The 17,120-nt window shown below is 34.8% G+C and overlaps 1 protein-coding gene across 2 annotated transcripts in view; it reads right to left on the reverse strand.

The window, feature by feature from the left end:
• Window positions 1–17,120, reverse strand: part of LOC136038755 (protein SDA1 homolog) — a 128,566-nt gene that overhangs the window by 72,190 nt on the left and 39,256 nt on the right. Inside the window, exons 2-3 of one of the 2 annotated variants that reach the window (XM_065722122.1) lie at window positions 8,216–8,320; window positions 2,840–2,938 (exon numbers count right to left, since the gene is read on the reverse strand). The exons of the other annotated variant lie outside the window; for it this stretch is intronic. Of the exons in view, the coding sequence (XP_065578194.1) occupies window positions 2,840–2,938; window positions 8,216–8,320 (204 nt within the window). The remainder of the gene's footprint in view (window positions 1–2,839; window positions 2,939–8,215; window positions 8,321–17,120) is intronic. 2 annotated transcript variants of the gene reach the window in all.

The raw sequence follows: 17,120 nt of genomic DNA on the forward strand, positions 1-17,120 counted from the left end.
TTTTAAATTTAGCCATTATCACTCTACTCGTCAGCATGATTATAAATTATATCCCCCAAAACCACTGAAAAAAATTGGTCAATTATCTTTCGTTAGTAGAGTTGCCGGACCATGGAATGGTTTGCCTTTGGAGGTTTCTGAGGCAGAGAGTGTTCGAATTTTTAAGAGTGCATTAGTAAATACGCCTTTTTATTTAGACGCTTTTGCTATGTAGTGTCGTGTTATTTAGAAGTTTTTGCTGTGTAGTTTGTCGTTACCAATTTACTTTAGATTAGTATTATCATTTTGTGTTTTTGCGACAAGCATTGATGCTTACCGCTATTCGTAATAATAAATAAATAAATAAATATTAATTTTTACAACGATGCACAAAAATTAGCAGTTTTCTTACTATGTACATATGTTTCTAAACATTTTGGCTCCGTAGCTCTGCAAAACTTACAAAACTTGTTAGTTTCACCAACACTTTAACCCAAATACCTGCAAAAGACAGGTTTTAGGTTAAACGCAACAATTACAACTAAAAGTCTACCTCTGTTAACTAATGAAATCTGTGAAATCGCTAAATGTTTTTTCAATTTCACTTTATTAGAAACACCACACATGCTATTATTCTTCATAGAACCCAGCTCGACTCCAGCTTATTCTCGCCCAGAAAATCGCTCCTCCTACACGTAAAATTGAGGAGTCACAAAGAAAGTGTGAAATATAAGAACATCGACGATTTTTTTTTAAGAATAATCAACCTATACTCCAAATATAGGCAGAATATGTAGTATAGAATATTCTATGGTATAAATTTTTACATTTTCATTTCTTCTTTAGTGTTTCTGCAAAACATTTTTCCCTGAACAATTTGAAACTTACAATCGTAAGTCCTTGGGCCGAGAGGACTAATGTCCAAAAATGTTATTCGAAGGATTGGTCCCTCCTCTAACATAGGTGCCCAAAAAAGGGGGCCAAATAATTTCGATTGGCCTGAAACATGAAAATGAAACCAAGGCCGCATCCAGGGGAGGTTAGGGAGTTTAGACCCCCCTCCCCCGAAATGTTTGCCCGACTCGTAAAAAACGAAACAAAAAAAAATATAAACAAAGGTACTTGTATGATATACCTCCTGCAGCTCAAGTTGTTCATGCATTGACGCACTGTATACCGGTTTCTTTCGCTAGTTACTTTCAACTTAGCGTTAGTGAGAAAACACAGAGAAGTGACATAATATATGGGAAATATATAATCTGGGAAATATATTTGCACATTAGAGGGTGGGGGGTAGGGGTAAAATATTTGGACAGTGTGAAGTCAGAAAAGAACTCTTACTTCATAATACCAAATAATTGTAGCTAACACATTTTACATGCCGACCCGCTGTACTTTACCCCACCCCCCAATGTGCAAATATATAGCCCAAATTTGTTTCCAAAGAATTATATTTTTATCATACTTAGGTAGCCTACATTTTATTACGATTAACCAAACTTTACTTCTTGAGCTGCAGGGGGTATATCATACAAATACCTAAGAAAATCTTTGATGCGTTTCTTAAAGTTTTTGTCCCCCCCCCCCAATTTTTTTTGAAAATCCCCCTCCCTCCCCGAAAAAAATCTTGGATGAGGCTCTGTATGAAACCTTAGCAGATAAGAAATAAACAAAAGAATTGTTTACCCCTCAAAATGCAGCCCAAAAGGGCCAGAAATGCACCCAAAAAATTTTTCCCATCCACTTCAAGTAGAAAGGGATACCTCAGAAACTTGAGAGGGGGCTAATCCGACTGGAAAGAGTTCTAAAGCCCTTTTAGGGTCCGACAGCTATGAGAGGGTAAAAATAATCCTTCCGTCGGTTCCTTTGCTGCCATCCAGCCCTCCTATAACCCCCCGCGACATCGAATCAAATTTTGAGGTATCTATCTTGTTCAAAAGCCCCTTCTGTGATAACATAACCAACAAAAACACGAAAAAAATTAAAATAAAACAAAAATGTGATAAGAAATACTTTAGGACACCAGGGATCAGCAACCCTTTTTTGCTCCGGGTCAAAACCAACCACACTGCGAATATACAAGGGCCTTTTTGCCAGGGATATATTCATTTTAAAAAGTCTTTTAGTGAATAGAAAGAAAAATTATATTAAAAAAAAATGATTAGTGCGCTTTTAAACTTTCATTGTTATTATGAAAACCAAAAAAAAAATCCACTGGTCACCTCGCGGTGACTTACCGTTCATAGGTGGCCACCCATGTTCTACGCCACATACTCTAACTATATTTTGGGATACAGGAGGAACATTCAAAATTTCCTTTTTTTCATCATTTTTATTTGTCATACTTCCTCTGTGGTTGCTCAATTCTTACATGTGGGGTAAAAATTGGAGGGGGTTTCCCGGGTGAGGGAGAATAAGCATAGCACTAACCCAGCTATTGCGTAAGACTTGTTGTTTACAAGGATTTTTTTTTTTTTTTTTTTGGTTTTCAGACACCAAATCGTCATGGTTTCTCTGTTACTAACAGAACATAAAGAAAGAAAAAATAAAGCTTGAATGATTCATTCACTAACACATCAGCTTTGCTCTGAACAATTAAAATTAAATATCTTATTTATTATTTATTATAAATAATAAATTTATTATTATAAAATTATTATCAAATTATAATAATTATACAAAATTATTGTAATTATAAAATTATATAAAATTATAAAATTATTATATTATTATAAAATTTATTATTTATTATAAATATCTGATTAAAATTAAATATCTGATAACAATGATTAGATTGTCCCTACTTGTGTATTTAGTAGGAAACAACAGAAAAAAATTATTTGTACAGAAAGCGACTTACCATCCTAATTTCTTGATTAATAGTTGCCTGATGCTGTTGCAGAATGTCCATTATATTCTGTGGGTAGTCAGATAAATCTTCGGGATAGCAGTAAGCAAGCTAAATCAATCATTAAAGCATTAGAATTACGCGATATGAGCAATACCAAAATTAATACATGATTTTTTTTTTTAATGACACTTGGAGAAAGATTGCAAAATGGAAACCTTCGTTCCTCTCTCCTGCCAAGTCCTTCTTTGTAGAGGTACAATTTTTTTTTACCATTGAGGTTTTAGCAGTAACATATAAAAGCCGTTTTCTTACATTGTATGTTTTTTTATTATTCATAAATTTGTACGTTATTATTCTTTCATGATAGTGTTCCCTCTTGCATCCATGATGCTTAGCCTTATAAGAGACAGGCTTTCTACTTTGCTTTATATTGTTATTCATTATTAAAATCAAATCAACTACAATATCACATATCAAACACAATCAAGAATATACGGCAAGCTTTTCTTTTGTAACAAAATTTAACCAATATTCAGGAGTTATAATAATCTAGCTAAGCCATAAATTTGCCGAGAGCGGGGGGAGGCTTCCAAAAGATACCATATTTATTTCCGAATAAGCTCGTTACTGAACTTAACCCAATAAAAACGGTCAGGCAGAAACTAAAAACAGCCAATCCTTGTATTTAATAACTTGGCAAATGTGTTGGTTAACTCTTCATGATAATGAGTCAATTCCGATATTGTCTGAGTCAATACTAACAGTTTACTAATCATATGTTGACCAGCCGAAAATTCCACCAAATGGCAATCATAAAAAGGAAAAAAACATAGCTCACAGTCTTTTTTTAGAACTAGAGAAAAACACTATCCCCTACCCCAACGCAAAATTATAACTCCCACTACCTACCCCCCCCCGTAAAAAAAACGAAATTTTGAACTTTATATCCACACTATACACACGAAGTACACATAAAATTTGTCAAATTCTATTGAGTCCCACTGACCGCATGCAATCTCTATAATGGGGTGTACTTGTTCATTTATTAATCTATAAGTGTTAAACAATTTAACAAAATACAATTAAACCATAAGGCTCAGAAGCAAAGCTTTGACGAGGCAAATAATTAAACTTTGCACTTTATTGAGGAGAAAGAAGCAAGGACACATAAAGAAAGAAACCCTTAATACACTAAAAAAAATGAAAGAAACGCTAAAAATTTGGTTTTCCATGAAATGATAGATATTGACAATAGAAAGGAGACAATAATTTGAAAGATAGCCATTTTGCTCAGTTTAAAGGTGAACTAACTATTCCTCGGGGTTGACAATACCCCCCCCCCCAAGCCCCCGGGACAAGGACTGTAATTTATGCAAGTAGCCCACTTTTAACACATAAGGTCTTTAATTGGGAGGAGAGGGTAGGTTTGGTCTTGGGACTCTAAAAGGCTTAAGTTATTAAGGTAAAACTTTAAGGAAATGTCGGAATGGATGCCGAACACAATCAAAACACACTAAGTGTAAGCTGGTGGTCAAAGAGGAATACCTGCAATATCTGAGGAAAGGCTAAGGGTATAATGGTGAAACCACTCAAGGTATGTTCAGCGGACGCTGAAGAAGGATGTTTAAGTGCCCCCTCTGCAAAACACTGATTGAAACTTTGAAATTGTCATTTTGTTCAAACTAGTTGGAAGGTCTAATAGCTATGCCTCCAGGGATACCACGCCCCCACAGTCCCAGGGCAAAGATTGTAAATTATACAATTTGTCCATTGTTTATATGCGGGTTTTATCATTAGACAAAGGGTAAATGTTTGATTCTGAGTGTATCCGAAAGGCTCAGGGTATAAACGTGGAACTTCAAAGAGTGCTGAACTTTAGAGAATGTTTTTAGTTACTCTCCCTCTAAAACATTCGATCAAAGTTTTGAAATAGCCATCTTGTTATAACAGTCTAATGGTCGTTTAAATATAACTTTGGGGATAGCATAACCCCTATCCCCCCACAGCTTTTAAGAGGGCTGACGAACTCAATAAAAACGCACCCTGCGCATGCTGGTTGTCAAAAGGGCGTATCAACAATATCTTAGGAACGGTTGAAGGTTTTAATTTGAAACTTCCAGCGTATGTTGAAGCGTGATCAGAGGGCAACCAGTCCCCTTGCCCTTTTTGGATGCCCCTTCCCCTCAACACTGATAAAAATTAAAAAAACAATTTTGTTCAAAATAATCAAAAAGTCTAGGAACTACACATCCGCCCATTTTGTATGCAGGATTTATCATCAGGAAAAGGGGGAATGTTTGATTCTGAGTCTTTTCAAAGGGCTAAAAATATCAAGGCGAAACTTCGGGTAACGTCAAGGGGATATTAAACTAAATCAAAAGATAAGACGTGCATCCAGTTTATCACAAAGGCATGTCCGCAATTTTTCAAGAACAGCTGAGGGGAGTAAGTTTCAACTTTCAGGGCATGTTCTGGGAATGTTAACAAGTGGCCAGAGGGCAACCAGTCTCCATCCAAATCGCTTTTAGCTGCCCACTCCCCAAAAAAATATATCTAATCAAAATTTTGGAATAGCCGTCTTGTCCGAAATTGTCAAAAAGTCAAATAACTAAGCCTCTGGGGATGACATAAGTGCAAGTGTTTTAAGCTATATAAGTTATCCTTTGTTTATATAAAAGGGGTTTTTTGGGAAAAGGGTGCAGGTTTGATCCCAAATCTCCAAAAAAGCTAGGGGTACTAAGGTAAAGCTTTTTAAAATGTTGAGGGGGATGCCAAGCAAAATCACAGGCGCAAATATTAATGAGTAAATAAATCTAAAAACGAGTAAAAATCAAATTGAACATTCAAGTCAAACTCACAACCAACAAAAATTACTACAAGTAGGAGTTTAGCTACTGGCCCCTTCACCCTCCCCTAACCGTACAAGTCTAAAACCTACTGCGTCATTTGCGCTTTACTGAAAACAAATCATGCGAAAAATATTTCCTTTTCCATTTATAACATAAAATAAAATTACAGTAAAATAAAATTTTGAATTGCTAAGTTTCTAGGAATTAGTATCATTGTATATTAAATACTCAGCTTATGTTCATTAGTTCTTTCCAGTCATCTTCATTATTATAGCGACTTCTTTTTTGTTAGTCGTCATTGTTTGAAAAACAAAAGCACACTGTTCAAGATACAAATAGTTTTCAATAAAACGCCAATGACACAATAGTCTTTAGACTTTTACGGTTAGGGGAGGAGGTTCGTTTTAAGTTTGTCTTGAACATTCAATTTATTTTTTACTCTTTTTAATATTTATTTATTCGTCAGTATTTTTACTTGTTATTTTTATGTTTGCTATGATCGTCCGTTTTGATTTCTGGTTTTTTGGGCTTCAATTATTCTTTAATGTCAATTTCTAGTCGTTTTGAGTTTGAATTATTACAGGACTTTATTTCTGCTGGTATTACGTTCAATATGGCAGTTTATTATTCTTTAGAAAACTTCTTTTTTTAGGAATTTTTTTATCTCATACAAAAGAAAACTCTGTACACTGTCTCGTGAAAATCTGAAAACCAACTGCCTCTGATTATAACCGTACCCCAGAAAAACAGTTATCCATTGTATAACGTCGCTTGATTGTTTTCAGGTCCGTGATTGGCCACATGTTACGAACGACCATCAATCATATAAGGTAAAATTAACTGCTTCACACCGAGTGCTTCACCCCTTTAGAATATTATAACCTAAACACACACTTTTTCTTAGCCCCCCCCCCAGAAAAATGATCTAATCCCCACAAATGAATCGATTCGGCGGGAATCTATGCTTACACAGTATAAAAGGATTTTTTCTAAGAGAATGAAAAGGGGAGGGTCCCCAAAAGTGTATTTTTAGACCGAAATTTCTTTCCCTGAAGGGTAAAACTAGTACTTTACTGAAAACGAATCTTTTTTTCATTTTTTTTTTGGGGGGGAGCCAAAACCCTGCTGTAAAAGTTATTGATTTAATGGCCAGTAAAAGACTATTGAGAGCTTTATTCTTTCGTTTTCTGCAGACCAGTGACGAATTCTATTTTGGATTCCTATTTTTCGATTCCTCCTTTTTTTTCTTTTTTAAGTTTTTATTTCTATTTTTTCGTTCGCGTCAATGTTGTGTTTCAGTGAAGTGCTAATTTTTCATTTTACAGATATATGGAAGCATCACGATCCGGTTTGTTTGAAACATTCTTTAAGAAAAATGCTGCATAAATCACGAAACAGTAATTTTTGTTCGTTTAAGTTTCAACTTAGCTCTTTACTTCCATCAGAAAACTTTACACTTTAAATTAATTTTTAGTAAGGCAACAAATTCAATAATATAAACCTTCTCTTGTTAGTTCCACATCAGATATCAAAGGACGTATATATACCCTTTCATGTACCTCCTTTGTATTTTTCTTTTTGCTTAATTTACTTCCAGATGATTTTATCTCCATTTCAAGGGATTTTTTTAGTGTTTAGATACTGTAACAATAAGTTTGCCCTTAGATACATAGAAATCCCATTTGAACGGCAGATTTAGAAGTTCCACGAGGACTTTCCTTCTTAATCAACAGGCACTTTTTTTCTCTTTATCTTTCTCTTCCCTCTCCTCTCTCATCTCCAATTTTCCTTTTATTTTCGTAGCTCCCTTTCCATTGTTATACATGTGTGGTACTATTATTATATATTAGATTTTAATAGCTCCTTACATGAATATTTATAGTGCTATAAATATTTCAATGGTGGTATGCGTAATTTTTTTCATTTTTTTAAGCACGTATGATTAGCAGAGTGTGTTTTCTTTTTTGTTCGTGTGACCTCCTCCGTGCTAGACACTTAGTCTTACAAGGGGAACCCAGACAGGTTGATTTAGATCATTTACTTATGAATGGATTAAAGGTACAAAAATCATACAAACCCTCTAGAGCTTGTCCAGCTTTTTGAAATATCAACTATTAAAAAAGTAGAAAACACAATTCTGTAGATAACAACATAAGCAATTCAAGCTGTCATTACGAATAGATTTTGACAGAATGAGTCACACATAAATCATATTTGTAGTAAATTCAAAAATCTTTATCTAAAAACTCTTCAGCCGGACCAGATCCGGAACAGATCTAAGCAAAAAACATTCAAACGGGCTAGGTAGTGCACAACAGATTTGTGGTTTTTTTCAGTTAAAGAAGGTTTTCCAGCTAGGAAGATTGAAACTATGTGCATCACCAAAAAAAAAGACTTGAATTACTTGATTAATCTAGGTTGTTAGTAATGGATTGTGTGTAATAACCTGATTACGGTGTCTGGCAATTTTTTTTTTTTTATTTTTTTTACATAAATAGTTTTTAGAATCCTGAACCCATGCTAAGATAATTCTTACCTGAGCCAAAAACATAATCAATTCATCAAAAGGCTGATTATAGACACTTGGCTTAAGCACAAAGAGGTCTTTGAGTGACCTGTAATGTTTCAACTGTTGTAAGAACTAGAAGAAAAGACTATGTTATAGAATAGGTGATTGTGTTTATGTAATCATAATGTCAACAATCATAGGTGTCCTCTGCAATAATTTTAAACAGGGAAATAAGGAGGATTTTTGAAAACCTTCATGCCAATACTGGGCATGATCAATATGATCTCAATGAATCAATATGATCAATACAAAACAATTTCATACTATTGTACAGCTTATGGAAATCCTGGCACTGTCAGCTTGCAATGCTGGTGGTGATCTTACTGCAATTATTAACAACAGTAACCTTCCCGCTTTTGGTTGTTTTTTTTCGCTCAGAGGATGTTGGATCTATTTCATAATTTATTGTTTTTATATTTAATAGTATCATTCAATGTCTTGCTCTTAATGTCTCTAGGCCCCATTTGAAAGACTATTTTATGGAAACTCAATACATTATCTGGGTAACACAATGAACAGAAGAAAAAAACAAAAAAAAAACTTAACTATTCACTTTCACAATAGGCTATCCTATTAGATTAAAAAGTTCACTTGAGCCCAAGATAACCGTACTAAATCTAAATAATGTGTAGCACCCTGGGCTGATCTTCAGAAGCTTTAACGAATTTTTTCTAGGAGAAATAAAAAAAATACTATTATTTCGAAAAATTCCATCTTATGTCTTACATTATGCACACATTTGGATGGCTATTTTTCCATGTTATATAAAGTTTAAATAACTATATGATGGAAAGCGGAAAACTGATTACTTGAAATTAGCCCTTCTTACACATTAAGTATCCATTATTTATAGTTCACTTATTTTTGAACTGTTTATATGTCCTTTTTAAGCCTTTTCCTTTAGTCAGGGAGCCAGACAAGAGATGTTGATATTTAAGGTTTTGGATGGTCAACAAGCAGCAGAAGGTTTGAGAATGCTATCTGACGTAATCGATCATGCTGAATACGAAAATCAACGTTATACAGTTGACAAACCGATGCTACATCCCCATTTCCTCAAATTCCCTAAAAATCAATTTCAACTGACCAAAATAACCTTAAAATCCATAAAAAATTCAGAACTGATACAAATCGCTCAATTATAGGCGAATTTAAAGGAAAATGAATAAAATTGAACATTCCTTTTCTAAATTGTTTTGTCTTTTTTTGTTCAATTTCAATCTTTAAAAATAGACAAAAAACATAACATAATTTATGGCGTTTTGGAAATAATCTTCATTTATCTTGAAAATTTGCTTACATAATGTATATTTTTTATTAATGGATTCGGTACAAAATTTATCGCTCTACAAAATGTATGATCTAGAAATTACCTAACCCATTTAGTTTTTGAGCTATAAGCAAAGAACCAGAGTGACCCAATTTTTAGCTCGGATAACCAGAGGCATGTATCCAGCACGAATATGCATGTCCTGGTAGATCTCCTGGACTTAGCTGAATACAAAAACTCTGGCAAAGCAGAATAAGCCTATATGGAAATATGATTAAGTGTGCTGTTGCTAGTTAAAAAGAGTCTGGTACCAGTGCTATAATTACTGACGGTATCATTCAAAGTGCAAAAGATTTTGATGTGCTCTCTGTTGATTCTTAAAATCATTTGCACAAATAGGCTAGCTCAGGGTTGGGTTTCCTAGAACCAAACTTTTATTGAGTTTCCTCCTCTGTAATTTATTAATGTACTTTTATCCATTCTCTTTAGTCTAAAATCTTACTCCTTTTCTACTTTATATGGAATTTATTTATTTATTAAATCCAAAAGCGGTAATATTTATCAAGCTTGTTGTACAATACATTCTTTATCACAACATTGACAACATAATACTCACATACAAATCTATGAAAATAAACAACTAAGCAAACATACAGGTCACAAAAACAACTAACATAAAAAAAAACAAAAAAATATTCTGTAAACAGATCGTGATAAGACCTAGTATGGAAATCTGTAGAGGCTAAACTACTTTTGAAAGACAGGACCATGATGGTCACAACTGTTTGCAATGGAAGTGCGTACCAAGTCTTCCACACTTGGCTAGATAAAGTGTTTTGACCTAGCCCTTTTTGTGAACCAAACTTGGAACCAGTTAGTTTATGGATTAATTTGGAATTAATCCAAATTAATCTGGATTAATTCCAAATTAATCCATAATTTTAATAATAATTATATTATAAAGAAATATAATATTTCTTCGTTATTATGAGATAACTAAGAAATTAATATTCAATTATATTCAGAATTTAATTCTATATCCAATTATAACAATCATCTCCTCTGTAAATTGGTAAATTTGAATAAGTTGCAGATTTGAAAAGAATTATGGCTGTTTTCAGCATATTGGTCACTGCTGACTGACTACAAGCAACTTGTGAATTGAAATGGCATCCAAGGTATCACTGACAGCTGATCATAGGTTATACTGGTGCTTGAAAATGCAGCTATTGTTAATAGCTACAATTTTAATTAACAGTGACTTCCCCAAACCAGTTGTTTTTTACTGCTTTCTTGCTTTGTAAATTGCCAGATGCCTATTTCATGTTTGTTTTTTATGGTAAATAGCCTTATTGTAATTTTAAGTGATAAATTTGAAAACTTCAAATTGTTTTCATTTAAAAACGTATTCATTCGTCTGGTCATATGCAACTGGCTACAAGCAATTTGTAAATTAAAATGGTTAGTGAGCAACCATTGGCAACTAGTTGAAAATGCAGCTAGCCATGCAGGGATACCAGCCCCTGGACAAACTCTAAATATCTAAATTCAAGAATTTGTATGGAGTGAGGGGGGAAGTTGGCAAAAAAATTACACTCTTATCTCAAGTATTTCTATTTGAATCTAAGGATGTCACTACCCCATTTTCTTTGGGATAAAAGTACCAACGTTTGACAGCTAGGTCAAATTATGCAAATTATTTTAAAGTAAAGAAACGAGGTTTTAAGTGGAGAACTTTCCAATCATAAAGAGAGCCAAAAATAAAAACTTATCACTAATAAGTGCATTATTCTGTTGTATTTGATTTTAGTTTCTCAATACAGCAATAGACTTGAGAAGATATGTTGGTCCCTGTCCTGCACTGGTATCTGGGATCATTGCTTTTCCTGAGGCCAAAATTCAAAGATTTAAAGAACATGAATATTGGAACTTGGAATATTATGATATTATGATGTTAAAAATGACTATCGCATCAACATTTTGACTGACAAATTCAGACAGTTTGAACTGGATTTATTAGGAGTTTCTGAAACTCATATCCCAGGGTAGGAAACATGAAATTAGGTGACATAGAATTTATTTACTCAGGCAGGAAGGATGGGGTACATGGACAAGGAGTAGGGCTCATGATGAATAAGGAAGCTGCTAAGTCTTGTTTAGGCTGGGAAGGTATTAATAATAGGATACTAATTGCTCATTTTATGACTAAAAGGTTCAGAATACCAGTTATAGTAGTATATGCCCATGTTGAACCAACTGATGGAGATACTAGTGACTCAGATGAATTTTACTTACAGTTATGGGAGCAAATAGACAGGGTACCAGGTGGAAATATGGTGTTTTTGCTAGGAGATTTTAATGCCCAGGTTGGTAAAAATAGGGATAGATGGTATCATAGCCTAGGTAAATTTAGTGTAGGAAAAAAAAAACAGTAACAGCTATAGACTTTTACAATTTTGTAGGTATAACAACCTAGTTATTACCAATACAGTGTTTGGTCACAAAATGGCCCACAAGTTGACATGGTATTCACATGATGGTAAGACAGCAAATCTTATTGATTATGTTATGGTAAACCAAAGACTAGCAGGATCAATACAAGATACTAGGGTGTATAGGAGTACTTTTATTGATGTTAAAAGTAAAGATCACCATCTAATACTGTATAAGGTTAATTTAAAGCTGAAATTTTGAAAGGGTAACTACCCTTCTGCAACTAGGTTTCCTTCTGCAACTGCAACTAAGAATATTAGTGAAAAAGCTTTATGTTTAATAGAGAGTAGAAGGAGCTTGTACAAGATCATCTGAGTGATAGATCACATGAAAACAAAAGCAATGTAAAGAAAGTGTCAATAGCATTAAAATATGAACTAAGGAGGTGTGAAGTCAATGCCATGGATAAAACTGCCAAGGATCTGGAAGATGCAGCTAGATGGCATAATAGTAAAATATTATACTGGCATGTTAATAAATTGAAAGGGAGTAGTCAGTCTAGACTAGTCCCAGTTAAAGATAGGAATGGGGCCACAATTAGTGATAAAGAAAAAGTTAAAGAAAGATGGGCAGAACATTTTGAGAATGTGCTAAATCAAGATACAGTTGCAGGAAAAAATAAACATGAAAATGAAAAAGTTTGTGATACCTTGGATGTGAAGGAAGATTTGTTTTGTGAGAAGAATTAGAAACAGTACTCAAAGGATTAAAAATACTAAGGCTCCAGGTGCTGATAGTATGATAAGTGAGTTTCTTAAATTTGGTGGCTCTGAGGTTAGAAATAAGCTCTTGAAGATTATGAATATGATTTTTGAAAAAGGAGAAAGGTGACAAGAGTGAGCGTCATAATTATCAAGGCATTAGTCTGGTCTCTGTATGTAGCAAATTACTTAGTAATATGATACTTTTTAGACTGAGAGATGCTGTAGACAAAGTTTTAAGGGAAGAACAATGCGGTTTTAGAAAAGGTAGAGGATATGTTAACCAATTTTTCACTCTTAGGTTAATAATTGAGAAGTCCCTTTGTTGTCAAACACCTTTGGTCCTCAGTTTTATCAATTATGAGCAAGCTTTTCGATTCTATTGATAGAAGAGCATTAGCAAAGGTCTTCTCCTTATAGGGTATACCTGAAAAATACATTAAAGTGATTTGTGCTATGTATGAGAATAATACTGCTGTGGTTAAGGCAGGAAATGAGGTTAGTAGCTGGTTTTGTATTAAATCAGGAGTTAAGCAGGTTTGTATTCTATCCCCCTTTATGTGGATCATTTTGATGGACTGTGTCTCAAGGAGCAAAGGAAAGGCAATTGCAGACCATGGAATCAAATGGGGAGGAAAAACGCTCCTGGACTTAGATTATGCTGATGATTTAAGCATATTAGATGGAAGTATAAGCAAAATGAATGAATTTTTAGAGGTTTTGCAAGTTCAGGATGCTAGAATAGGCTTGAAAACTAATTTTAAGAAGACAAAGTCACTAAGGCTAGGAATAAGTGAAGATGAAAAGGTTTTGTTGGGTAATGAAAAGATTGATCAGGTTGGCAGCTTCACTCACTTTGGTAGTATTATTAATAAAGATGGTGGGGGCAGTGAAGATATTAAAAGTAGAATAGCTAAGGCTTAGGGTGTTTTTTCACAGTTACAAAGTTTGGAAGAACAGAACGATTAGTCTACAAACTAAGATTAGAATATTGGAAACTACAGTGATGACAGTGGTCAAATATGGCTCTGAAGCATAGGTGCTCCAAAAAGTAAACAAAAATGTACTAGATGTTTTCCAGAGAAACTGCCTACAGACTGTTCTGGGTACCTAGCTGACTGACAGTAGGTTGTACAACAAAAAAAAATTGGTTCAATCCTGCTTTCTAGGGCTATAATGAAAGAACAGTTGAGATGACTAGGCCATGTTATGTAGATGAAGGATGACAGATTACCAAAGATTGTCCTTTTTGGCCAACCATCTGGGGCTACATGGAAAGCATGTCATCCTTGTCTGGGTTGGGAGGATGTCATAAATAAAGATTTAAAGGAAATGGGAACTTCTTGAGAGGGTGTAAAGAGGGAGGTCTTGAATAGATTAGGTTGGAGGAGGAGCATGCATAGCTGTGAATTGAATTTAAATTACACCAATTAATCAATAAATTTAAAATATAAAAATCCAAACTTGGTATTTGACTAGGAAACTAACTGGAGAAAAGGAAACATGTTAAAAAAAAAAAACAATTCTTACTTCATAATATAGAGAATAATCATAGCTGATACACTTTGAATGCAGCCTTGCTATACTTTACTTTCCCTCCCCCTAATGTGTAAATTTATTGTCCAAATTACATATTTTCTATACATTCTACCATCATAACTGTTTTTTCTACTTTTTGTTTTGTCATAGTCTATTTAATTTACAGGTACACAGGTTGAAACAACTGAGACACATCAGTTGTTTCAATCAAAATATAATTTGAGCCGTTTTCTTCATATTGTGATGTAAGAATTGTTTTCTTAACAATTGAACCAAACTGGTCTGTGGCTTAAATAATGCCCCTTACCAGGATTGCCTAAGGTCTCTAAGACTTCCAACCCCTAGGTATTGAAGATATAGAAGAGATGTAGTCATGGCACAAAAATGTTTCAAATCTGGTCACCTGAACCAAATCTTCACCCTCTCCCTGGCTAACAATTCAAGAGGTCACAGTCTGAAGCTTCACCTGCCTGGATGTCAGAGAAGGGAATGACATGGCTTCTTTTCCATTTGGGTGGTCTCTCTCTGGAATAGCCTATCTGAGTCTACTATCCAAGCTGAGACTCCCTACTCCTTCAAGGCTGGAATCAACAAGGAATGGGAGAGGGCTGAGTGGAGGCTGGACTGTGAAGCTAAGCCAATATAATTACATCACTCACCACCAGTGAGAACCTACAGGAGGATCTACCGTCTTGAATCCCGTGTTGAATTTCATTTCACGGGCTAGAAATGCAGGTTGTTCAGCTGATAATATTGTAAAAATTGCTTGCGATTTTTTCAAAGGAGATATGTTAATTGAAGCAAAGAAGATTTTGTGGGCTGACGCCTCTATTACTAGGGTAACTGAGCGCCCCAAAGTGACTGATAATGTAAGTGATATGGTTCGAGCCTTTGATCTTTGTGATGAGAAAAAGATCAGCCTACCTCAGTATCTGATTTTTGAGCCAGATCAGGTCCCATGTGTGCCAGGGGAGACAACAGCTACGTTAACTCGAAAGGTTAATGAACTCTACATGGAATTTAAAAGCTTCGCTGAGCACCATAAAACAAGGTCAGTCGTGCAAACTATTCCTGATATGAAACCTCCCCCACCCGCAAAACCGTCCTATTCAGTTATTGTGAAAAATCCACCAAAAAACTTGAATAATCCTGACGCTCGAAAAGATTTCCTGGATAAAGCTTGTGGGGGTGTCAGTTCAAGCATAGTTGTTTTGAGGCCTAGGAGGGATGCATGGCAAGTAGTTCTGTCGGACAAGGGTGCTGCCAATACTTTGGCAGATGCATTAAGCAAAGTAGACCAATCCATTAATGCTAAAGTGAAGAGTCCTGCCTTTTTCGGTATAGTACGCCGAGTGCCTGACGGAACATCTAAAAGTGACCTATGCGATCTCGCTAATAACTGTATAGAAGTTGTTCAGTTAGGAAGTACGAGGTCTTTTCGATTAAAGTTTGAGTCACGTGACCACCTAAACTATGCCACTGAGAATCCCCTTGTTATTGGTTACGAGCGTCTACCTATAACTGAGTACAAGTTTTTGCCTACCCAGTGCTACAAATGCCAGTGCTACGGCCATACTGCAAATAACTGTAAAGCTTCCCCGAGATGCTCTAAATGCGCTGGTGACCACAAGAACTCCAAAGAAAACCTGTGTCAACTTGTCATGAAATGTGCTCTCTGTGGCTCCTCTGACCACCCCTGTTATTCGTATAAATGTCCAGAAGCACAGAAACTACTGCTTAAGAAATGAACAGTCAAACAAACACAAGTACTTTACAAGATTTTACGTTTCTTAATAATTTGTCACTGTGCAATAATGTTGTTTTTAATTATTACGATGACCAAAATAATCTGTCCACCAACACCTTAGCTAGCCCTTTAAACCAAATTAACTGTAAATATCTCGACACTTTTGATTTTGTGAAAAATGTGAAACCTAAGCTAATGGAAGAGACCAAACTTAATGTAATTTGCTTTAATATCAGAAGCATACGGGATAAGTGGGCTAATTTTAAAGATTTAATTTTAACAAATGGTTACTGCCCTTTCGACGTAATTGGAATAATGGAGACGTGGCTTTCAGAAATTGATGATACTAATGAATTTTCCCTCACTGGCTTTCAAGCTATTCATATTGAAAGAAAATTAACCAAGTCCTCTGGTGGCATTTCTCTTTACATCCGATCAAGTCTAAAATTCACCAGACTATTCAATTGTGAATTCTTGTTCTCGCAACCTATAAATAATAGATGCATTTATTCAATAATCGTCGACATAAGTGTAGACGAGAATTCTTTTATTTTTTCGTTATTTTATAAACCACCCTCATTTCCGACACCTTTCTTTTGTAATCAGTTTGATGATTTTTCTAGTTTTATTAATTTACCACAAAAGAAGGCAATAGTTTTTGGGGACTTCAATTGTAATTTATTAAATGTTAGCAATAACAATGATAGTGATACCTTCTTTGAAACATTTACCTCAAGTGGTCTTCTTCCCACAATCCTTTTTCCTACTAGAGTTGATCCCATGAGGTCTACCGCTACTTTAATTGATAACATTTTTGTATCCACTTCCCTGGGAAACCACCTGTCCTCCAAAATAATATTTTCTGACCTGTCAGATCACTTTCCAATCTATCTTTCCTTACCCTCCCTATCAGCTACTCAACCCCGTAGAACTAATACCCCTACGTCTAATAGAATATATAATACTGTGAATATGAACCGATTCACGGATTGTTTGAAATCCTTCGACTGGTCCAAGACTTTAGATTGTCAGGATGTTAATTTAGCCACAAGTAGTTTCACACAGGGATTGAGTGATCTTATTAGTTCAACCTTTCCAGTTCGTAAATCAAACCGAAAAACT

Source organism: Artemia franciscana, chromosome 18 (assembly GCF_032884065.1).
Source record: "Artemia franciscana chromosome 18, ASM3288406v1, whole genome shotgun sequence".
NCBI classification, from domain to species: Eukaryota; Metazoa; Arthropoda; class Branchiopoda; order Anostraca; family Artemiidae; genus Artemia; species Artemia franciscana.